Source organism: Periplaneta americana, chromosome 10 (genome assembly GCF_040183065.1).
Source record: "Periplaneta americana isolate PAMFEO1 chromosome 10, P.americana_PAMFEO1_priV1, whole genome shotgun sequence".
NCBI lineage: Eukaryota > Metazoa > Arthropoda > Insecta > Blattodea > Blattidae > Periplaneta > Periplaneta americana.
In genome coordinates, this window is record NC_091126.1 from 84258566 (window position 1) to 84284514 (window position 25949).

Sequence of the window (25949 nt, forward strand, 5' to 3'; positions counted from 1 at the left end):
GGTGTACATTTGTTATTAGAATATAATAGTTTAATAGTTTAAATTACATGTCTAAAAACAAAATGTATAGACAAGGTCAATTAAATTATAAAGGGATTGTACAATCAAAAAATTCGTCACGATTATAAAACAGATTTAAAATTAACCAAATAGAGGTGTAAAATTTGAGAGCAGCTCTGCTTAAATTAAAAATATGGAATGGAAATTTATTTGCAACCTTCAATGACATTTGTCAAAAGATTTTTGGGATTTAGCAAGTCTACATGTTATGATATTAAAATCATTTCGTTGTCTTGTGTCATAGGAATGAATATCATTTCTTAATGTTAAAGTTGGAAGATTATTTTCTTTCACGTACAAAATTAACTCTATATATAAATTAAATACAGTCATGATTTTGTTTTTCACAAATAATGGTTTGCAATGTTCATTAAAAGCTGCATTTGATAAAATTCTTATGAGTAAAGTAGTTGTGGTTGCAATTAATTGTAACAACAAGAACAATAATTTATTTATTTTTTATTTTATTTATTTACTTACTAATATTTTATGTGCTGTACAACAGCCAGGGGCCAATTACAGTTCAGCACAAGACAATTTAACAAGAACATTAACAATGATAAAAATTACAATAAAAGTACATTGGAATAATTATTAAAATAATGACAAATATAATGATATTGAAAATGGAAGAATGAAATTATTTGATGATGATGATAATATTATTATTATTATTATTATTATTATTATTATTATTGTTGTTATTATTATTATTATTATTATTATTATTATTATTATTATTATTATTATTATTATTATTATTATTATTATTATTATTATTATAGTGACACTGTCAAGGATACCAAAGTCTAGTATATACAGTCACGAAGCTTGAGTTGTGAGGGTACTAGGAACAATAGACTATACAGGTACTATTTCGCATTGTTTGTGATAAGGCAACAGTAGCGATCCTAGTGGTTAGCAACTATCTATGGATGCATATTTACTACGTATTGAGCTTCGTGACTATGTATACTAGACTGTGAGGATACTGTACTGGCATAGTAATGTGAAAGCAAATGAGACTGGTGCTGCAAGGCAGGCTGTGTTCGGGCGTGGGTTCAGATGTCACTTACTGGTACTTACTTACTTACTTACTTACTTACTTACTTACAAATGGCTTTTAAAGAACCCGAAGGTTCATTGCCGCCCTCACATAAGCCCGCCAGCGGTCCCTATCCTGTGCAAGATTAATCCAGTCTCTATCATCATACCCCACCTCCCTCAAATCCATTTTAATATTATCCTCCCATCTACGTCTCGGCCTCCCTAAAGGTCTTTTTCCCTCCGGTCTCCCAACTAACACTCTATATGCATTTCTGGAGTCGCCCATATGTGCTACATGCCCTGCCCATCTCAAACGTCTGGATTTAATGTTCCTAATTATGTCAGGTGAAGAATACAATGCGTGCAGTTCTGTGTTGTGTAACTTTCTCCATTCTCCCGTAACTTCATCCCGCTTAGCCCCAAATATTCACTTACTGGTACTATACTTTTTTTTTTTCGAAAGATGGGATATGACAATTAAGCGACCGTGCTTGGAACTACAGCATTATATTGCCGATTCAGGTGACCACGAGATCAGCTGAATAAGTTACTAGCTGATGTTAAAACATTAATTAACAATAAAATTGACACAAAGATATAAAACAATACAAAAATTAACAGAGAATGGAACACGAAACATATTAGTAGCTGACACTGTATGCACAACAAATGGCAACCATGGGAAATGTAACATTGGCAACTCAGCCATTGTTAGCATAGCAACAGTCCTCCTATGCTGTGTGATATTCAATTGTTTTCCCAATCGCAGTGCTAATGTCATGTTCCATCTTAAAAAAAAAAACAGATATAAAATACATGTTTTTGTTTTTTCACTGTATATTTTTCGCAACTGTAAAGTGAATGTCCAGTACTCCCGTGACAAATACTTTCCTATATTCGGCTATCACCAATTACATTAATGATTGATAACCGCACACTTTATACAATGTTATTAAATAACCAATAAAATTACACTTGGCACTATTGTCAAATATTTTCTGAATTTTACTGTTCTTGACTGAACATCCTTCTGTAAGCTTACTACAGATGACTGATTCTAAATCTCTCTGAAAAGCGAGAACTTTAAGATTATCATCTTAAATAATAAGCCTCTATAATACTGTATAATGTAATATACCTGTAATAATATATAATATATCATCATCATCATCATCCAACATATATTATGGCTTACTTGCCTGTTATGGTCTCTAGTATAATATTTCCCGGTATTTATGTACAGAATTACAAAGTATACGCATCTTACTGTTCCTAAAGTTTTATCTTTCTTTCCCATTCATTCCTATCCATCCAGTTAAATTCTTACAGCCCTCTATCCCTCATCCCTATTCTCACGTCTTTTATCTGTGAGTTTCGAAGCCTGTCTCAATATTTTCTCCCAGGTGGACACCATTCCAACACCTTCTTGAGTAACCTTTCCTCCTGCATTCTTCCCACATGTCTACACAAATTCAAATGTTTATGTATCAGTATGTCATATAATCCAGCACAGATTTCTTAACATCCATTTTGTCTCTTATATCTGTATTTCTAAACTTCTCTAATTTTGTATCACTGACCACCTTAAAAATGCATTTCTGTTAATAGTTGTTTCGATTTTAAATTTTGATTTAGTTTGAAAATTTCAGCCCCATGTGTAACAATACTTCTCACTATTGAAATATAATATATTTGCACTTTATTTCTATATTATAATACAATGCAATGCAATAATTAAAAAATTTAAATCTTCTAAAAATGTTGACGATTATTAAAAACGATAATATACTTTATACAACCGAATGATAATGGTTCCATTTTGGTGCTAGTTTATGCACCTATAATCAGCATTTGAAGAACTATTGCTGCATCAGCTTGTCTTGCTTTGTTTCGGTATTTTCTGTTGTCTGTGACGATGGTAGGAAGTTTTTGTAGTGGTGGGAGTATATTTGAGGAGCTTATTTTCAAAACAACCCTTGTCCATTCCCGTAACTTTGTGGGAAATCACGAAAAACGTTTTTAGGTATAACATTTCTTACCAGCTAGGCAAGAGACATTATGAAACCAAAGACGTTGGGTGAATTTAGAATGAAATGAGAGCATGAGACTCTTTGATTCCAAAGCTGGAACTAATATTTTTTTGCAATTTTGCTGTGGACAAGAGTCAGTTTGATTACAAGTCACTTTTAACGCAGAGATTTTAGTGGTTTAGATGGCGTCCTGAAGCCACATTATGAAAGTTATATTTGAAGAATGCATGGAAGCTCATTTTCGTTATCAGGTGGACAAGACACATTTTGAAATTGAGCTCCTCATTTGTATAAGCCTTTTTCTAATAATTTATCATTTTAAAGTTTTAGTTTTCTTTAAGTTTTATATTTTAATGACTAGAGTTAAAGGAACCGCAATAAGAATAATATAATATATATGGTATAACATAACATAACATAACATACATACATACATACATACATACATACATACATACATACATACATACATGCATAAGTGTTCTGCCCATGGGCAGGTCTTTACTGCAAACCCAGCATTCTCCAATCTTTCCTATTGTCTGCCTTCCTCTTAATCTCTGCATTTGATCCACGTATCTAAATGTCGTCTATCATCTGATATCTTCTGCCCCGAACTCTTCTCCCGTTCACCATTCCTTCCAGTGCATCTTTCAGTAGGCAGTTTCTTCTCAGCCAGTGACCCAATCAATTCCTTTTTCTTTCTGATTAGTTTCAGCATCATTTTTCTTCACCCACTTTTTCCAACACAACTTCTTTTCTTATTCTGTATGTCCACTTTACATGCTCCATTTTTCTCCATATCCACATTTCAACTGCTTTTATTCGTTTCTCTTCACTTCGTCATAATGTCCATATTTCTGCCCCATAAAATGCCACACTCCAAACAAAGCACTTCACTAGTCTCTTCCTTAGTTCTTTTTCCAGTTCTTTCTTTGTCATTGCTATCCTCCTCTTGACTTCCTGGCTGCAGCTCATGTTACTGCTTCTAGTATTTCTAGTATTTCCCAAGTATTTGAAACTGAATATAATAATTAATATAATATAATATAATATTGATTATTGTTACAGTATTGTTATTGTTGATACTACTACTACTACTACTACTACTACTACTATACTACTACTACTACTACTACTACTACTACTACTACTACTACTACTACTACTACTAATACTAATACTAATACTAATACTACTACTGTTGCTGCTGCTACCATTATTACTATAAAAATCAAGTAGTATTTAATTTTTTGTTGTATGATTGTTATTTGAGATGACATGAAAATTATTCTTCTCCACTGCAACTAGTGCTGAATAGACTACTGCGATCACCTGATAGCAAATAGACACTAGGAAATTTTATGTTTCTTCTAGAATTAATGATGATTTGTTTAATCGTTTTCATTTATCTATAAATGTGTTATATCTTTTTCTTTCACTTCTCCATTATTTTCTTTTTTTCCATTATAATTGTTTACCTACCATTTATTTAAAAAAACGACAGTTTTATGGTAAGCTTTGTCTTGTAGGCAGCCTCCACTTGGGGGAAGCTGAATAAAATAAAATTTGTTCAAAATAGTAATATATTTAATATAATATAATATTACATTACATGAAATATTACAAAGCGTAATATGATGTAATATTATATTAATTATTATTGATGTGTTATTGCTGCTGCTGCTGCTGCGCTACCTTTATTACTATAAAAATCAGTAGTATTTAATTTTTTGTTGTATGATTGTTATTTGAGATATAGTGAAAGAAAATTATTCTTCTCCACTGCAATACATTATAATAATTTTATATCATGAACTTTATTGCGATTTTTCAGGCACGGGAACCTCCAACTGTAGGTGACATTCCATCACTTGCCACGAAGTTGATGGATATTCACATGGAATATTCAGCGAAAGTGAAGGAGTTTGATGAGTATGCTGATGCACTTACTCGTACAAGTACAGAAATCCAGTTGAAACAATATGCTCTGGAGGCCTTCAAGGTGGCTGTGAGAGTGCTTAAGGACCAAATTTCAGTGCTGGAAAATTTCAAAAAGAAGCCGACTACCAGTAAAATACCGAATGCATTCGAGAATTACAACATTTTGAAACATGAGCTGCAGACCTTAGAAGAGAGTCTGGAGCAAGAGGAAGAGCAGCTGAAGCATCAGGTAGCATACAGCCACTCTTTGGAACGGGAGGTGCTGCTGCTGAAGCCAGACATTTGCCGTCTTTTCAGCCTGAAGGAGAAGTATCAGGGGTGAGAAACAATACATCACATGATGTGTCACATAATATGAGAGTTGGAACTTAACATACATGAAACAAATATTTATCTCTATTATATTTCAGGAAAGTGTTCATAAACACTAACGTAATAATGTGTGTAATACGTTAGATTATATTCTAGGCATAATACCTGTAACAATATTTAGTAGAATCCATCCTTCATATGATAGATAATTGATGTAGTCTGCGGAGAGCGAGCGGGTGTTGTTCTTCAAGGCCCTACTCGGACATGGATTTAAATCCTGCTTTGGAAGATTACGTATTTTGCTTTCTTTCAGGGCTTTCCTCTGAAGCAAAGTGATTATCGGAACTCATTCCACCAGAATATCATCTATCACCCATTCCAATGATGCTAGATATCCACACACTTAGAACAACGTTGTTAAGTAGCTGGTGAAAGTATTGGAAAATAAAGGCTTACCTAATGATAATCTAGATAAATAGAAAGCTGATATATTTCTTTGTGTGCATGAATGCGTGGGTTTCCACCCATCTACTCGCTATTGTGAGTGAGAATTTCGTTGTTATAAAAATATATTTTATGATATTGATAAATTGTCACAAGTTCTTTTAAATTAATATCACAGTCTAGTACTTACAGTTACGAAGCTCAATACGTAGGAAATATTCATTCAATGACAGTTTAACTTTAGGTGCTAGCCACTAGGATCGCTACTATCGCATAGTCTATTGTTCCTAGTACTCTCAGTTGCTTGGAGTTTTATCACAGTCTAGTATATACGGTCATGAAGCTTGAGTTGTTGAGGGTACTAGGAACAATAGACTGTGCCCGTACTATTTCGCATTGTCTGTGATGAGGTGATAGTAGCGATCCTAGTGGTTAGCAACTATCCATAAATGCATATTCCCTACGTATTGAGCTTCGTGACTGTATATACTAGACTGTGTTAATATGATGGCTGGTTTCTCCAAGTAATATTTAATTTCACTAAACAAATGTTAAATTAACAGCCTATTTATATCAAATATTTCATTGATATGTTTTCCATTTCTTAAAGATAATTTTGTTTAAAACAACCAACACTTAACTATAACCACAGACAAATAACATGTAAACTATAAAATTTGTTAGCAATATTTCAACTACTCAACTGGAGTTGGTAATGATTTTGCACATGCAAGGAAATTTGTAATTGGTTGAAATTATTCTTTAAATTCTGTATTGCAATTGATCGTGAAACATGTATAAAATCTCAATCGGTTACAGTAGGCTGTGATCCATGAATAGTAATACGAGTAGGCCTAATTATAAAGCAAGGTTATAGATGGATCTAATGCTAAAATATGACTTTCTTTATTCGAGAAATCTCAGCAATGTGACCACCAAGTGACATTACAGCCAACAATGTGGGTGGAGTCAGCTGTACCCAAAACCCCAGGAAAATTCCGTATAATATAATATTCTTAATCACTCTTTCTGCTTCAGATTCATACAGAAATAGTATGTAATGTCGTCTCAAAGGAGCAATTACTGTTTAAACATGTTTATATATTATGTCCTCACTATGCATTTTGAAACAGTATTGACGTCAGCTATAGTTATTGAAAAGAGCCACAAGCATAGAGTGTATTCCGAATCTCAGCGCTGAGCAATCTGTTGGCATCACGGTGTTCCGAATTTCAATGATGACGTCACTTATGCTCCACTGGTGTCGCACCGGTGCCATCAGCTTGCAGAGGTGGTGGCAGTACCCATCAGCCGCCATCAGTGAATCTGATTGTTTCTTGTATAGGGTGGGAATTAGCAGACGAATGACATCGTGTACTGTTGTGTCATGGCGGTGTGTTCTGCTGTATTGTTTGTAATGTGCACAACATAAAAAAAATTGTTAATGGTTTATGAACGAACATGTCAGTAGACCAGTTATTAGTACCGGTACTAATTCAAGAAATAAATTGTTTATGCTCTCTTTTCTTTGAGCGAGATGACAGTATGGAATTTCGCAAAATCTTGCTAGCGTAGCACAGACAACAACTTGTACAGCCGCCATGATAGCCATCGAACCTTCAGGCAATTTTGTTTCTATTCCGCTGCAGAGTGACATCATTGATGTCCACCGGTCTGGTGAAATTTGGAATATGCTGATAGAATCTCAGAGCTATTAGTACCGGTAGCAGCTGAATTGGAGTCAGTGACCAAATTGCTGTTTTGTAGGATATTCAAGTTGGGTTCAATTTCTTGCAAAATTTTGAAGCCCATTTGTTTTCAAAATCTATATTGTGTCACAAATTGAGTATCATGCACAGTATACGAATCATTTCCAGTTACCATGCCATGTTCAGGTCCCATATTTTCTAAATATTCAATATATAATAGCTCAGGATCAAAATAAGCAGCCAATATGATAATCAGTTGACTTCTAAAGATTACCTTCTCTATATTAACATTAATGTGCAGATCCAGAAACAAAATTCAGGGGCCCAACTTTTGTTCCTGGGTCTGTACCTGTTAAACATTTCAAAGTATACCTTTACATTAATCAGTCCTGTTTAAACATTCTCTAAAGAGAGATACAAAATATTACTTTCGTAACTTCTGTTTGAATAGCTGTGGTGTCACCTGCCACATTTAACTATTTGTCAAATGAGTTAATTGCCTAAAATCTTACAATTTTGAAGTTAACAATCTTTTAAGCCAAACTGGTGTTGAAGGCGTGAAAAAAATTCTATATTTAACAATTGTTTAGAGTTTAACAGTCATTAAATGTCCTAAAAATACTTGGAAAATCGGCCATGAAAGCAATAAATCAGTATCTGAAAATTACGCATGTACATAGGATTATTAGCACAGATAAGATGTAAGCAATTTCAGAATCAATGTGCTATTGTTTTAGTTACCGGTACACATTATTTCCACAGGTGGCTGAAACATCGTGGAATAGGGCAGCAACGCATCACTCAGTTTATCCTGGCTGAAGACTGTTCCGCAATGGCCTTAGAACAATTACAGTCAGATGTGAATTTGGAGGATTTGCCTCACCAGAATGTGGAGACTTGGCTCTTGATGGATTGCACCCGCATGAATGCTGAAATTTTGCTAGCTGGTCGTCCTGATGGAACTTTTCTTGTCCGTCCAAGCCGAACAGGGCAATTTGCATTGTCCATTGTGTAAGAAATGTTATTTCGTCCATAGTTACTTTCTAACTTCTATATTTGTAAAATATTCCGCTTTGCCTTTTGTTCTTATAATGCAGTAGTTTCGAAATCTTTAACACCAAAGACATTGAAGAAATAATTGTTGAGGTCCTCTGTTGCACTTTGTTCCTCAAAGAAGCACTGTTTGGCATTAAAGTGTTTTCTGAGGTTATGGATTCTTCTCACCTGCATTTTATAATGTAGTTAGTCACGGAACTCAGAGGAAAAAGCAGTTAGCCACTTGTCAAAACTCAACACTGCATATCCAGTTATAAAATAAATCTGTAGGCCTAATATAGACTGGCTTAGGAAATACAATCAGAACCAGGAATGAGGAGATGTAGTGTCTCCCACTCTGAAATAGATCACACTCCTAGGTCAATCCAAATGGAGTGGTGTAACAATGGTAGCTTTACCATTTTTTTTAATGTTTACAGTATTTTTTAACAGTGATGACTCCTTTCTGTAAGTAGACAGAAATTAGTATTAGTTTATTTTTATTTACCTTCATATGAAAATGACAGCCTTTTGCAGACAGTTGCTATAAATGCAATACCAGTAGCTGAGCTCAGAAAAATGGTGGAAAGTTGAGGAAAACACTTATTTTCAGCACAATCCAAGCTATATTTTATGACCTGTACCTTTTTACTCTATTTTTCTTTGTAATAAGGCCAGAGTGGATTCTTTCATTGATAGTGCCATTCGTAGTGTTCTGCCTGAGGGCAGGTCTTTCACAGAAAACCCAGCATTCTCCAATCTTCTCTATTTTCCGCCTTCCTCGTAGTCCCCGCATATGATCCATGTAGTATCTTAATGTTGTCTATCATCTGATATCTTCTTCTACCCCGAAATTTCTTCTCTTCACCATTCCTTCCATTGCAAACCTTCACTAGGCAGTTTCTTCTTAGCCAGTGGTCAAGCCAATTTCTTTTTCTCTTCCTGATCAGTTTCAACATTATTATTTCTTCACCCACTCTTTCTAGAACAGCTTAATTTCTTATTCTCTCTGTCCATTTCACACACTCCATTCTTTTATATACACTCCATTTCAAATGCTTCTAGTAGTTTTACTTCACTTCGTTATAATGTTCATGTTCCTTCCCCATGCAATACCACACTCCATACAAAGCACTTCACTAGTCTCTTCCTTAGTTCTTTTTCCACCTCTACAGTATTGTAAGTTCCACCGCTCAGCACTCATAACAGTTGACATTATTCTATTCAGTGGACAGTTACAGGTACTATTTATACAACTAAACACTGTTCATAACGACCAAAAAGAAAATTTTTTTTATTTTAGAAATACGGTACTGGTAATAATTAGAATTAATTATTAATACGAGATAAAGTTATGTTTTACACATAAATAGGTGAAATGGCACTTCACCTACTTCACCTGAATAACCACCACTGCTCTTGGCCTAGTTGTCTCATAAGTGGTGCTTTCTTGGTGTCACTCGTGAGGTTCAGACGTGTCTTCGGACAGTTGACTAAACAACCACATTCTTTTTTGAAGTGGGAAGGAATGAAATACCAAGACAAACTTTAGCGAAATATATTTTAGCTCTCTTACTTGTCTACTTTTTTTGTTAAAGCAGTTTAAAAAATGCTCGCTTTTCAGTTTTTCTCCTAATTTCAGCCCTAATATCTCTGATGGGAGAAGTAATAAATATTTAAAATTTTTTGCATAAGGAGTACTCTGTGAGAGGTACCTGTAGAAAGAAATTGGAGTTCGGTATTCCATGGGGAACAAAGTTACAACAGGGGGGAATTAGTGGAAAAAAAAAAGGTTTATACTGTAGTAATACTTTTATGATTGAATATTGTTATATTTAACAAAACATCATATAAAGACACTTATTATGTTTACTAATTACATATTTTGTGTAAAAAGTCCAATACAAACAAATTTTTAAGATATGCATTGATTATGCAGTTGAGATATTTCTTCAGACAAATTGTTGGAAACAATATGTGAGTAGCCTGTTACTGCTGTAATTTCCAAAGGAGATATTTTCCAAAGAACATGTTCAGTAGGCGTCCAAACTATTTTAGCAGATGACTTTTGAAGTGGGTTTTCGGACCTGCTGGGTGATTGAACAACATATAAACATCCTTGTTTTCTAAACTGATATCCTCAATTTTCGCGCTCCACTACTGTCCATCGTAGATACATGCAAGAGTGTCACGTGGCTGTAAACTCAGAAGTACAGTCTTACTGATAGGATGATCTTCAAATTCTTGTGATTTTGATACCAGGTAACATATGATAGTGTTTTCATCAACACTATGAATTTTTTTAAATTTTCGAGTCCCTGGAATTAACTGGCAGTGATAAAATCTGTCCTTCAGCTTTTCTGTGTGCTGACAGATTTCATCCTTCTTAAAAGAATGCAAGTAATTCCTTTTATTTTCTCACTACAGAAGGAGTACATAGTACAGTATAGTATATCATAGTATAGTATTTATTAGCTGTCGTTATAGCAAAAGCTAATGATATTGTGAAATTACAAGGGTGAAATTATCGTACTAAAATGAAAAATATTCTATTACACCACTAAAGATAAAACGAAATGATTACAAATACTCCTTAGAGTTTACAATTGAGAGTCCAGATTATCAAAAATAGGCTAATATCTAGATGAAAATTGTAACACACTGAACCCAAATATTATTTGATGGGCTCTGTTTATGTACAATAAAACAAGAATTAACTTAACAATTTATGAGAATTTCCTAATATATTACAAAATAATAATAAAACTCAGAGAAAGAAACCTAAAAAATATCTACAGCTTGATTTTCTAACTCAAAATATTCTTGCACAGAATAGAATGGGTTTCTAAGAAGCCACATTTTCACTTTGATTTTGAATATGTCTAGTGACACTTCCTGTGCTTCTTGTGGTAACATGTTGAACATCCTACAGCCCAGGATATGACTACTTTTAACTTTGGATAGTCTGCAAAATTGTATGTCCAGTTTTTCTTTATTACGAGTATTATACTCATGATTATCCATCCTACTGGTGAAGCCATAAAGATTTTTCTTGATGTAAGGCAGGAGTTTCATAATATATTCATTAACAACTGTTAAGATGGACTCCTGTATGAACAGTGGTTTACAATGTGATACATACCTTCAGTGTTGAGGATCTGTTCTATTATTGTCCATTGCAAACTGACCTTTCACATTATTTCCGACAAATTGCCTGAAGAAATATCTCAACTAGTAGAGAGATGGGGTAAAGAGGTACCTGTATGGGACATAAAATGTAGCATGGAATGTGATGAAAATGATAGTTTTTGCCACATCTCTATCATTTCTTTTAGCTCAGCTATCACATTTACCGCAACTGTGTACAAAAACCAAAAATGTCGAATGCCACAGTACAAAAATGGCTGCTATTTTTAAGTGAAAATAAATTTAAATAAAATAATACTAATTTCTGTCTACTCACAGATAAGGGTCATTACTATTAAAATATGCCTGGACCATTTCATATGGATGAGTCTCCTAACAAATTTTACAACAATAACTTTGGAATATTGGTAGGAAGACTTCTTGAACGAAAATGCTTTGGTAACCTATCACTCCCTGTATTGAATTATGCTAAAATGCAGCATTTTTTTTTTCTATTTCAGTTGCAATGGCATCATGAACCACTGCATAATTTTTCATACTGCCCACGGTTATGGATTTGTGGAGTCGTATGCTGTATTTGACTCACTGAAGTCGTTGGTAATTCATCATGCACAAAATTCGTTGGAAGAGTACAATGACTCTCTGAGCACAACACTTGCATTCCCAGTGCATGGGACAGCACCAGACCAAACTCTGCTGCCGCCAAAGGAGAGAGAGAAGGACAAATCAAATCACGAGATGCAAGAAGCAGGTCAAAGTGAAAGGCATGAAAGTGTACCAGAGGACCCTGAGAACCAGGACCAAGTGAGTGGCGTGGGAGGCTATGTACTGGCCCACCCACGATGATCCTTGTTCCTCCATGTCGACTGCTCACTGTGATAGAGATTGTCAAAAGATTGCTATTGTACAAATATTATTATTTCCACCGATGACTAACTTTGTGATCTGAAGAGGTAGAAAGACGAATTGATTTGGGCTGTAGCGGAACAAAGAAAAGTGGAAAAGTGCCACTCAAAAAAATTAAGTGGGAACAAATTTTGATTTCACTAAACTTTGTGCTTATTTTAACTAACATTTTAGAATGTCAATTACTGCTTTGATAAAAAATTTTATGCATTTGGCCGTTGTTAAGTATATTTTAGATTGAACATGACAGATGCAAGTAACAAAAAGTAATAAGACAACTAAATTTATTGTAAAACAATAACCATCATGTAGAACTCTGCTTTGCAGTGAAGCTTTATATTGTCATGATATTGTCTCACTGGAGTGATTCAATATTTTGATTTCCATGAGGTATAAAATAAAAACCAAACAAAAAAAATATATTAAATAAAAACAAAATATTTAAATAGTCATCGGAAAGACTTGGGACTTCTCTAGGCTCTGTGCCAAGTAACATTTTGAAATGAGGCAAGCATTTTTTCTGAATTTACTCTGTATATGTATTAACTTTTTGTACATATTGTACTTTTGCTCTGTCTGAAGTGTACTTGTAGCAGTATATGTGGAGCTTTTAAAGCATAACTTCTTTAAGGAGAAACATTTTGATCTCTTACTTCGTTTATTTTCTCCTTTTGTTTATTTACTTCTTACATGTATATGTAAAATGAATGTTATAATAATATTAACAGAGCACTACTAAGTACACAATCTGAGTTTCAGTTTAAGCTAGATTAACAAGAAGCTTGACTTAAATGGAGTGTATTGGAAGAGTTACCACACATTTGGCTGTAGAATGCAATGCACATAATACTGCTGGATTGTAGTTGCATAGACTTGAGGTCCACGAGTGGGTGTACAGAACGAGACCGGAGACAGAGTTCTCTTGTTTGTATTCTGTTGACTGTCACTATTTACATAAGGCCGGAGGTTCTGTACAGCCACAAGTGCTGGCTGACGTGTGATGCCAACTCTTGACCATATTATGCTTGTTTCAGTAACTCTATTTTTCTTCTTTTTGCTTTCGAGGATTCTTCACTCTCTTTCACTACTCAGACTGCTGTCAAGTGTGGAATGTTTTTGATGAGGAAGGATGAATTCATTTGACCATCAGCAGTTTTGTGTGCACTGGGTGCAATGTAAGATCACTTTTCCTCATCAGATCAGTTCCTCATAGTTTTTTTAACATTGCCTGTACCGGTTAGGTGAAATTATCCACATTGCCAGTAACAGTGAGACTGTCTTTAGCCAGTATTTGTTTATAATAGCTCGGATATTTAAATTAATAGTATTGTTCTTATCATCATGTTTCATATTTGAGCATTATTTCTGGTAGGAATTTCCTTTACTCAGAAGAGTGAATGTACCTTGCCATTGAGTACTTCTGCGTGTGAGCAGGTGCAATTGTTGATGGCAGCGTGAATCATTACTCTGTCACATGAAGGAAATTCCTTTTGTAACTTGGATACTTGCATAATCATACAAGGGTTGCAAATATATATTTTTACTGTTGAATTAACAAATCATTCAAAAAAGTGAATACTGATTATGATACATAACTTTATTACATAAATATTACAAAAAATCAAAATTGGAAGAGAGACTGTCTTCCTCGAACAGCAGTTTCATGGATTGTGATAAAATCCACCTATCATAGAATTTCATAGGGTAGTCACTACAGATGCGATTATGGTCACATGTCATAAGCACTTCGTTAAGCGAGTAATAGATACCCTAATTTTAAGTTTTGCTTTAATAGTAGTTTTTAATGTGGGATCGCTAGCTTTAGCAAAACAGAAACTTTTCCATTAAATTTTCTGTGGTTGTGCCTCACAAGCGGCATAACATTTTCTTAAGTAATTCTCTTATAATTATTTTGCTAAAAAAATTATTTTAAAATGTTTTACAAACCAAATTATGTTAATCTTGGAGAGACAATTCTAAAACTTAACAGGTGACCATCTGTTTGAGCAATTCCTTCAGTTGTGAATATGAAGCTAGCAAAATTTCATTCCTTGATTAATTAATTTCTTTTTAATATTTGATGTATATGTGAGTCATTGGTTTTAACACACGTGCCATTTTAGGTAAGACACTGATTTCGATTTCTATGTCTTTAACTCATAGATATCTTTCTACAAAATTGATACTTTGTACAGAATAGTGTTTTCTTCATTCTAAGATTCACTTCCCATTATTAACCCGAATAATATAGTGGACACCAAATTCTGAGAAAAAGAAAATAGGAAAATAGGCGTATAAAGTCATATTCTAGTCAAAAAAACAGTATCTGACATCAGAATAATTCGCCAATAGAAGAAAAGAATATTGAAAACTTTGGAGTATCATGATCTAAAGTTATAAATCGTCGTTCCTGCAATAACTCCTATGTGCAAAATATAAAATTTTTCAGTAGGAAGAAAAAACACATTTATTCATCCTATGGCAGCCGTACATAGGAGACTGTGAATTCTTACATTTTCGAAACAAAGAAATATAATTACATACAGGAGATTTTATTATTTGCCGTATCACTATTTAAGTTATTTAATATAGCAAAAAACTGAAAATCGATAAATATGTCACATAGGAGTTATTGCAGGAACGACGACGAAATATTAGGTTCGTGCATAGTCAAAAGTCATTTATTTCCTTATCCTGTATGACAGGTACACATGAGCAAATAGTAATGCTGCATAAACATAAAAAGAGAACAATTTATCTTTTTCCTTTACCAAAATTTCAGTAGAGTTAGTGTCAAAAATATAACTTACTGTACATTGAGTAAACTTTACATTTCATTACAGAATTAGTCACATGTTTTATGTGAAATGATAAATTTCTGCTTTATATTATCTCCGCAATTTCAACTGAAACTAGTTAATTTGGTAAATACCAAAAATATTCATTCAAATCTTAATGTAAAATCCTATGTAAGTTTAGGCTTTAATTAATTTGTGTGTTTCGTAGAAAATTTTATTGAAATCAATATATAGTGATGTAAGAAATTTGTATGTGATTGAAATAAGATGCCTGACAGTAGTCACTGCACCAAGTGCTTTGCTCGAGCATTGCTGAATTACTATAAATCATTCTTAGTAAATGAACCAGTGTGAAGTATCACAATACTTAGCGTTTGAATTTGTTTCACTGAATAGTATTTGCTCACTAGGAAAATCTATGTCTAAATTAATCTCGTCACTTTGTGAATGACATAAATATGAGCTTATTCACTAATTGACACTTCGAAGTAAAATAAAAGTAAAACACTAAGCTAGAGCATTTGGAAAAATACTTCTGATAATTGAAATAAACTATAATTCATGCCCTTAGCCAAACAATTTATAACACATAACAACAGGGTCGCTTAGAAAGTTTTCAGATATGGTCCTTATAATAAAGATATTTCAAACTTATCATTACAGCTTCTCATAGGTGGAGTTAAGTGGGGGAGACACTGGGGGCCACTTCCCCCCCCCCAAACTTGGCCGAACTATTTTTTTTCTATTAACGTTAGAAAATGTTGAATTCAAAAGATTTTTCTTGCTTTTGTTTATGATTAAGTTTCTGTGCTTAAATTGACGAATTAATGTCTTCAGACCATGTGTCTGGACTATAATATTTATTTTAAATTTCTGAATGTATAAGAATTTCTATACCTCATTTGAAGATTGGAAGCATTGTAATGGTTTTTGTAACAGCCTGTACTGATGTGTTAGAACTCTGCAGGTGTTAAACAGCCACTTGGAGAAATATGAATAACGTACAGCACAACAATGCAGTAAAAAGAAAAATGATCCTGGTAAACTTAAAGACGAGATTGAATAAAATAATTAGAATTTACATTTCATATGACATCTTGGGTTTTTCCTCAACCAATTGAAGCATAATTGCTGGATAATTTTCGGTGTTGGACCTCGGACTCATTTCGCCATCATTAATTCACAGATCATCATCCATACAATAGCTTGGGTTAAATTCACGGTGCGGCGTGCTGTACTTGTACAAGAGCACAGCCATTTGGCTACTCAATCATTTACAAAATAGGAGTGGTAAACACAGTAAGCCTCAGGCTGCAGTGCAAGCCTTCGGATCCCTCAGTTCTGTACAAGAGGAAAAAAAAGTAAAATTGTCTCATATTTTGTTATAATTTTACTTTATTTTACAATACCTTTATTAAATGATCATATTTCGATATACTGTACTACTGTCAAGCTATAACGGGGGAGGAGATAAATGATGTCCCCCATAATCTCATTATATCGAGATTCTATAGTTTTGCTTAGCCCCACAAAGGAAACGATTCTCTCTCCACCTATGCAGCTTCTCATATACTTTCCCTCAGCTTCTATGTACTTTACCATCCTCCTGAACCATGACTGGAAGCATTCTCGTCATTCAGAATCTTCTATGGTTCTGAGCTCCTCCTGATATATTACAACAGCTGCTTCCAGGCTTAAAAACCACTTTCACACAGTCTGTTCTTCACCACAGGAAGAGAAAGAAGTCACAGGGTCCAGGTCGGTTCTGTAGGGAGGATGGATGACTAGCTTCACTGGGGTCGTTTCCAGAAAATTTAGAGTAGCATAGGCTGTATGGGCAGATTCATTGTCATGGTGGAGCCTTATGCCTTTCAGCCTGTTCTTGGTCGTTTTTAGAACACATTTTTTTTTAAGTTCTGGAAGACACACTGTGATATACCATTGCGAAGTAACAGTCTTTTGATACTGAAGTGGAACTGTTGCCAAATGACCACTACTGGAGAAGAAAGTCACCATCGTTTTCTTCCCAACACATTAGACCTTCACTTTGTTGCTGGTTTGTCATCTGGGAAGACCCACATCGACGATTATCATTTTGTTTCTGGATCATATTGATAGATCCACGTTTCATCACCTCTAAAGATCACAGGAACATGGCGAAAGTTCTCCACTTTCGTAATTTTTAGCATTTCACGGCTCCATTTCAAATGAGTGACCTTTTGATCTTCATTGAAGATGAAATCGTCTTAACCCGCAAGTAATAGTGCAATATTTTTGAGACACTTTCCGATCCAATCCTAAGGAATGCCCCTAACTCACTGTATGTAACTCGGGGGATCTTCTCTCACCATCTCCATAGCTGCGATGTTTTCTTCAGTCACTGCTGTCGAAGGTCTTCCACTTCTCTTGCTAAGGGTTCGGTAGGAACAGTGACCTGAAAGTATGTTTACAAAGTAATAAAAGTACGGCTTTTCACTTGACATAAGTTTCTAAAGTTTATACAGTAATCAATAGTTTACTAGGTCCAGAAACTTTCTGCGCGACCTTCATAGAACCATATGAAATGGTCAAAACATACAGTGAGATTTTATTACATCCAAACTTTATAAATTTTCGTTTTCAAGTGCTTTTCACTGTACATACATAATTTACAATATAAAAATTTTATGTAGTGGTTTTTGTTAAAGTTTCACAGTTATTAAGTGAATAAATATTGATTTACTTCTTGATTTGTGCTTCTGGCCTAATATGTAATGTCGAGACTCACAGGACCATGAAATCACGACATCTGCGATTCTAAATAGTACCTCACGAATTTCCACAATTAACTAGAAAAGATATAAATATAGAACGATTTCCTTATATCATAGAATTTTTGTGCAATTTTGAAATCTGCATTTCTACTGGAACAATTTGTAAACTCGAGTTAGTAAACTCAGGTCTGTCCATAACTTATATATCATACGTGAAAATAATATGAAATGGAAAGCTTTAATAATCCAATAATTTTACTTAAATAGCCTTATCATGTGACCATAATGAATCTACTCTATTACGATTTTAAATTTTGGAATTCTTAATCAGTACTTTTTAGGCAGTAGATCATCTCTGGACTAATCTTTTGTGTGTGTGTATTACATGTAGGTTTACTTAAATGACAACAAAATGGTTGTAACACAGTATTTCTGTATGTGTTTTTCTTTAGTTACCGTAATTTCTTTTCTGTGAGGCTAATGTAGATTTTCATTCTAGTAGATACATATGCAGATATTTTCTTTTGGAGCTTCTGTGTTAAAAGTGTCTGTGTGTCTTATTAATATATGCAGTTGTTCAGAATGTTATACAAATGGCACACTCACTGTTTTTAAAGAAAATATAAATGATATATTAACCAGCATATATATTTAAAATGAATATATTTTTGGAAGAATTTGTCATGCATTGTATATGAATCACTTATTTTTGAAGATTTCATTTTCATGTGAAGCTGTTTTCCGAGAAGTCAACGATCTGAATTATATCACTGAGCATATTCTATCGTCAATATTGGAATAATTATGTAAACAGTACGGTTTTCTTCTTTTACTGTACAGATCTGTAAACAGTCCTTGCATTAAATTTTTACAGTAACTTCATACAAAATACTACAGAATGTGTTACTTCATATCTGGTCATAGTTATATCATCTACATAACTGAAATTATTCAATTTGTCTGGCAATTGGCTATTTCTTCATTAGAGTTATACCAGGTATCGAAATCCAGTTTCGAAAACAAACTATAATGGCTGGGTGATCATCATGCTGATCACACATTGCCCCCAAACTGATTGGATGATCGTTCACCTCCAATGAGACATGTGGACGTGAGGCCAGCAGCTGGTTGGATGGCCTTGACTCTTCATGGACTGTCGCGCCACAGATTATTATTTACTCTAAAGGAAATTTTCTTTAACTCTTCACATATGCAATCAGTGTAATAAAATATGAAATGTTATGGCAGCTATATATATGCTAATCAGATCATTAGCTTTTGTAGCAGAAAAAGTGCTTAAAAATTGGAAGATAAGAATAAAGATGATGATATCATCATATTGCTTCTACCACACATGTATTGAAAATGATTTCTTAGAGAGAAAGTAGTCAAAGATGGAGTTACTCACTTGTATATAGCCCTACTGGTACTTACTGCAGAGGTTTGAAATTTGTTCCTGTTTTTACAACGTTAGTACAATGTTGTTACAAAATATGCATAATAAAATCACTCCATGCATTAGCCCTCACTCACTCACTCACTCACTCACTCACTCACTCACTCACTCACTCACTCCTTTTAAGGAACCTGGAGGTTCATTGTATTCACACATAAGCCTCCATTAGTCTCTATCCTCAGCATTAATCCAGTCTCTACCATCATATCCCACCTTCTTCAAATCCATTTTAATATTAACTTCCCTTCTAATCTCGGCCTCCCCAAAAGTCTTTTTCCCTCCAGTCTTCCAACTAACACTATATGCATTTCTGGATTCGTTCATATGTACTACTGGTACATGCCCTGCCCATCTCAAATATCTGGATTTAATGTTCCTAATTATGTCAGGTGAAAAATACAATGCATGCAGTTCGGCATTGTGTAACTTTCTCCATTCTCCTGTAACTTCATCCCTCTTATCCCCAAATATTTTCCTAAGCACCTTATTCTCGAACACCCTTGACCTCTGTTCCTCTCTCAAAGTGAGTCTCCAAGTTTTACAAACATACAGAACAACCAGTAATGTAACTGTTTTATAAATTCTAACTCTCAGCTTTTTTGGGAGCAGACTGGATAACAAAAGCTTCTCAACGGAATAATAACAGACATTTACCATATTTATTCTGCGTTTAATTTCCTCCCAAGTGTAATTTATATTTGTTACTCTTACTGCAAATTATTTGAATTTTTCCGCTTCTTCAAAGGATAAATTTCCAATTTTTATATTTCCATTTCGTACAATATTCTGGTCACGAGACATTATCATATACCGGTACTTTCTCTTTTCGGGATACTTCCAAACCTATCTCTTTACTTGCTTCAAGTAAAATTCCTGTGTTTTCCCCTAACAGTTTGTGGATTTTCTCTTAACATAGTCAAGTCATCCGCATAGACAAGCAGCTGATTGTAACACATTCAGTTCCAAACCCCCTCTGTTATCTTGCACTTTCCTAATGACATATTCTAGAGCAAAGTTGAAGAGTAAGAGTAATAGTGCATCTCCTTGCTTTAGCCCACAGTGAATTAGGAAAGTGTCAGACAGAAACTGATCTATATGGACTCTGCTGTACGTTTCACTGAGACACATTTTAATTAATGGAACTAGTTTCTTGGGAATACCAAAATCAATAAGAATGTCGTATAAAACTTCTCTCTTAACTGAGTCCTATGCCTTTTTGAAATCTATGAATAACTGATGTACCGGTACTGCACCCGTGTACTCTCATTTTTTCCCAAATATCTTTCGAATACAAAAAACCGCAACAATAGTTGATCTATTACGCCAAAAGTCACACTGATGAACTCCAATAATTTCATCTACATGTGGAATTAATCTTCTCAGAAGAATATTGGACAGAATTTTTTACGGTATCATGTCAATAAAAGTGATATTCCTCGAAAGTTACTAAAGTTAGTCTTGTCCCTCTGCTTAAAGATAGGTACAATTATGGACTTCTTCCACTGTTCCGGTACAATTTCCTTGTTCCAAATAACAAATACAAGCTTATAAATTTCGCTAGATAATGTGCTTCGACTCTCTTGTATTAATTCTGCTGGAATTTGATCGATACCTGGCCATGCTTTAGGCCTACCTTTAATAAATACAGTTTCCTCTGCTCAAACAACCAAATTAGATTTAACTGTGCTTTTCTGAGATTAACTGAAATATATATAAAATATCTGTTCATATAATTTGGCCATAAATCTCTTTATTTCCAAATAGGGTTTACAGAAACTCGTCACAGATTTTTCGTCACCATCATAGCTGACCATTTCATATTTATTACCACTTAGTTGTGAATATATTCGACATACTATGTACCGGTATGTGTTATTACAGGAATGAATCCTTTATTTCACTCTTTGCTTAGCTTTCTTCCTCCTTGTTATTTAACTTACATTAGAAACACGTGCTGGTAGTCCTCTTTTGTTCGTAGTTTACATACTAACACCATAACTGCAGTAGGCTACCTACTCTTCAGAATTAAACTGTGCCCAGTTCATTAATAACTATTTCAGAAGCACTTAATATAGGGATATTCTTACTAGTAAGAGTATATGCTATTCAATGCAATGTTTTATTGAACTAAGTTTTGGACAGTATTTGCACTGCACTATGGAAATATGATGATTTCCTCATACTTTCTGTGAATAAGAAATTCGTTGTTTCGTAATTTATCCATACATAAAAATAGTCTCTAACATCCATTTGAGAACTTTCTTCAAAGTAAGTCATTATTGGTACCGTGCCTGCCTAAGGAACGTTGCAGAAACATTGACTTCAGAAATAAATGATTCATGTTAGATTGTAATAGCTATGTTGATATGCAACCACGTTAGTAGTTTTCTTTTTTTTAATATTTTTATACCCAGTGTCAATATAAATGCCAAACAATTCTACATTGTGTAAGTGTTGGTGGATGTTCAAATATAAGCCAGAAGCTCCTGCAATTCTTCTCATGTTAGACGTTTAGTAACAGTTTCATGTTTTAATGCTTAACTCTTCCAGCCATACATTTTCACTCCATTTAGATTGTCGGTATATGATATAAAACTGAGCAGGTTATATTAGATTTAAATAGTAAACTTTTGCTACTGGACAAACTTTTAGCATTTAGCAAGTGTTCCTCTTTAATTTTAGTTTAGAAAGAGAGCCTTACAGGGTTTGCCATGGATCCCAGAAATAGTGCATGGGACCCTTGGCTGATTACCTACTGATGTAGTCATGATCCCCATAGCCAACAATAGTAATTTGTCTATAATTGAAGTACAAAATACCAATTTCTGAGAGTCTGGTGTTCCAAAATATTGCAAATCTGAAAAAGAAACATTTATAAACAACCATCACATCCTAACCTTGTGCTTCAGTACCAGCAATGAAATTTGACTTCACATCTTTGTGTCATAGACTTTTGTTTGCTTGTGTAAGTTACATTCTCATGAGTAACATTTTTCTTAGGTATTTCTAGCCTATTTTGGTTTCTGTTATTAAAGTTTATTTACTGTATTTATACTTCATTGCCTGTGAAAGCGGTTAATATTTTTTTTTCTGCATATCTTATTTTAAGCAAGATATTTTGAACAGTTTTCAGTTTAGAGTTTCCATGTTGTATATTTACATGTGAAAAATACATATACACGTAGATATATACAGTATAATTATATTATTATGTATGTATATGTATATATGTAGGTGTATGCGTATGTGTATAAAGATGCCTGAGCACTGTTTCTATTACAATCAAGTCAAACTTGATGTGTAATTTTGTTGTAAATCCCTAAAATTTATATACTGTAGTCCTTTCAATCCGTGACTTATGCATGTGCTGCTACACTAGAACTACTTCATCGAGTAAAATACAATATATAGTGTCCAGTATATATCTTTGATTTTCTCCATATTTTAATGAAACAAAGATCATCGTGATATTAATTATATTTGTATTTAGGGTTGCCACCCATTCAGCTTTTGCTGGGATTGTCCAGGAATTTGAAACGTTGTTCTGGATCCCTGGCAAACACGCTTTTGTCCCTTTTATGCCGATTTTGGGAGCAGCAAAGAACGTTATTCTAAGTATAGGTACATGGAAACAAAAATGTGTGTGAGTATGTAAAGATATTTTCTTAGTGTTCATATTTTTGTGTTGACTTTCTAAGCTCCTTTAATTCAGTTTTCTGCTCAAGGGCAGGCAGGTTCTTCACTGCAAATCCAGTATTTTCCAATCTTTCTTCTTTTCTGTCTTCCTCTTCACCTCCACATACGATCCATAGGCCTACATCTTAATATTGTCTATCATCAGATATCTTCTTCTGCCTCGAACATTTTTCCTGTTCACCATTTCTGCCACTGCATCCTTCAGTAGACAATTTCTTTCACCTTAAGTGATCCAGCCAATTTCTTTCTCTTTTCCTGATCAGTTTCAGCATGATTCTTTCTTCTCCACTCTTTCTACCACAGCTTCATTTCTTATTTTGTCTGTCCAATTCACAACCTCCATTCTTCTCCATAGCCACAATTCAAATGTTTCCAGTCGTTTCTCTTTACTTCGTCATAATCTCCATGTTTTGTCTCATACAATGCCACACACCAGAAATATGCTCTTTATTCTTTTTCTCCTACTATCACTCCTCCCATGCCCTGGGAACAGTTTTTCACAAAATCTTGAAATAGATATCGAACAGGTTAAATGACAAGGACATTCTTTAGGCTTAAGCTATTAATTAATATGGGCATTTTTTTTTATTGCTTTAATTTTTAAATGGGAAATATTTAACTCTATATTGACTGCTTTCACTTGCGAGATATGCAGTAGGCTGAATTTAAAAAAATCGGTTTGTCTTTCAGTCCTTTTGGATGAGTTGTTTGTCCAGCCCAGCAGTTCTTGAAAGGTGGCAACACTATTTGTATGGGTCTTTCAAGTTGTTGCACTGTGTTCTGTTGGAGCAGCACACACTTGAGGAAGTTATGTAAACTTGTTTTATAATACAATATTTTTTATTTATCATCATATGTATAGGCCCATTCTGAGGTATTATTGCAGTTTCCATGCCTACATTTTACACCACATTTTCTTCCTCGCCTATCCAAAAATCAGTCCATAATACCGGACATTTCAACAGAACATGGCTTGAGACTGTGAAATACCCATAATGCCATGAAAGTGTTACGTCGTGAATAAATTTTATGTAGTTGATGATCCTTGAAACTTGCTTGCAGGTATCTAATTGCTGGAGATTTGCCGGCTGCCTATTTAGAGGCTGGTGATTTGCCAGCTCTCTCTGTCAGAGGTTTAAATTATAGCTGGAGAGAAGATCAGAATTTTGTGATACACTATACACACATTATGTGGTTCTACAAGTTGAAGTTATGTTCTTCCATCATTTACGTATATAAGTCCACTAAGTTCTTTGATAATATTTTAATGGGGTTTTTGGTTGTTTATGTACGAATTTATTGCATTTGAAACTTCAGTCTCTCATATTCCTAGCACACAAGAGATTCTATGTTTAGACGAAGCTTTGTCATTTGCTAAATGAATTGTTTTTTGATTTACACTTCCACACTCTTGTGTGGCGTTGTTTGTCTCATTTAGGAATTGACTTGGCTAGAATCTCTGCTGGCTGATCTGAGGGATAATCATGAAAAGATGACGGAAGACTGGTTAATCTGAAAAGTACAAGAATTTTGGCTATATTTAGCTTTCCTTCGTCCTTAGTATGTATTTAAAACTACTTTTTAATTCATTTAAGTTTCCCTAGGGCTATGATCATAGTAGTTGAATTGCTTTTGATGTTGGAAAGGCCACACGTATTGCACTTGCTAAGTTTGTTATATCTGTGTTAAAGTAGTCTTAGTTACTGCATATATACCAGTGTTACTCTGTAAGTCACTATGTTTATTCATAATTTTTCAATGCTTATGTTAATTTGATATATGCAGTTCGATCGGCAGATAAACTGGACCAGCTGAAGGTGTAGTGTAGGCTAGTGTAGTTTGCAAGTTAGCGAGCGGCAGGTCAGGGTCGAGTGGGAGTCACAATTCGTTTTGATGTATGTGTCGGCTCAAGTAGAGTGGGTACATGGCAGTTTATGTTTGTATGTTGGAAGGGAGATGGACCAGTTGATCTGCATCCTTTTGTTGGACTGTAGCAAAGTATACCTTCTCATCATATTTTGATCAAGCAAGTTAGGTTATTCAGGTATATATACATGACTCAATGGATCATACAGATTCTGAGAAACAGTCATGCATACTGTACATTAAATTGTTATGGTTCGTTTTTACTTGCAGTTTTCTTCAATATGACTGTAGTTTTGTCACTTAGTAGGATACTCTCACTAATCAAGCACTAATTCCCCATAGCTGTAACTAGATGTAGGGTTCAGGTGTCCGGAAATATACAGTCCCTCCAAGTAGAAAGTCCTAGCGACATCTGTAAACTAACCACAAACTTGACAAAGACTTTGCAGCACGAGTAGTTCTGATGTATAAATAATTCGAATGGTGATGGTTGAAATTCATACCTGTTAGCAAATTCATTTGTTTTATTGTCAGTGTTTGGAAGTATCATGACAGAATCTTCACACTTTTCATGCAAAATTTCCATTTTGTTTAATTAAATAATGATTAGCTTCTGTAGAACTATATACTCGTAGTTTCTAATTTAAGTGAGTGTCTATAACCTGAACATTTTGCTTCTTTCTGCAACATAGAGTAAATGAGACTTCATTTGAGAGTGTGAATGATGTAACTCATGCATGTATTAATAT

At 34.3% G+C, this 25949-nt stretch overlaps 2 protein-coding genes across 3 annotated transcripts in view; one reads left to right on the forward strand and one right to left on the reverse strand.

The window, feature by feature from the left end:
- LOC138707841 (phosphatidylinositol 3-kinase regulatory subunit alpha-like) overlaps positions 1-24583 on the forward strand; it is a 570572-nt gene extending 545989 nt beyond the window's left edge. For both annotated transcript variants that reach the window (XM_069837816.1, XM_069837817.1), the window contains exons 10-13: positions 4972-5396; positions 8306-8554; positions 12226-12529; positions 24397-24583. In XM_069837816.1, coding sequence (XP_069693917.1) covers positions 4972-5396; positions 8306-8554; positions 12226-12529; positions 24397-24444 — 1026 coding nt within the window. In that variant the 3' untranslated portion in view covers positions 24445-24583. The remainder of the gene's footprint in view (positions 1-4971; positions 5397-8305; positions 8555-12225; positions 12530-24396) is intronic.
- Positions 17724-25949, reverse strand: part of LOC138707842 (hydroxysteroid dehydrogenase-like protein 1) — a 245405-nt gene continuing 237179 nt past the window's right edge. Inside the window, exon 7 of the mRNA XM_069837819.1 lies at positions 17724-17863. The gene's annotated coding sequence lies outside the window, so the exon portion shown is untranslated. The remainder of the gene's footprint in view (positions 17864-25949) is intronic.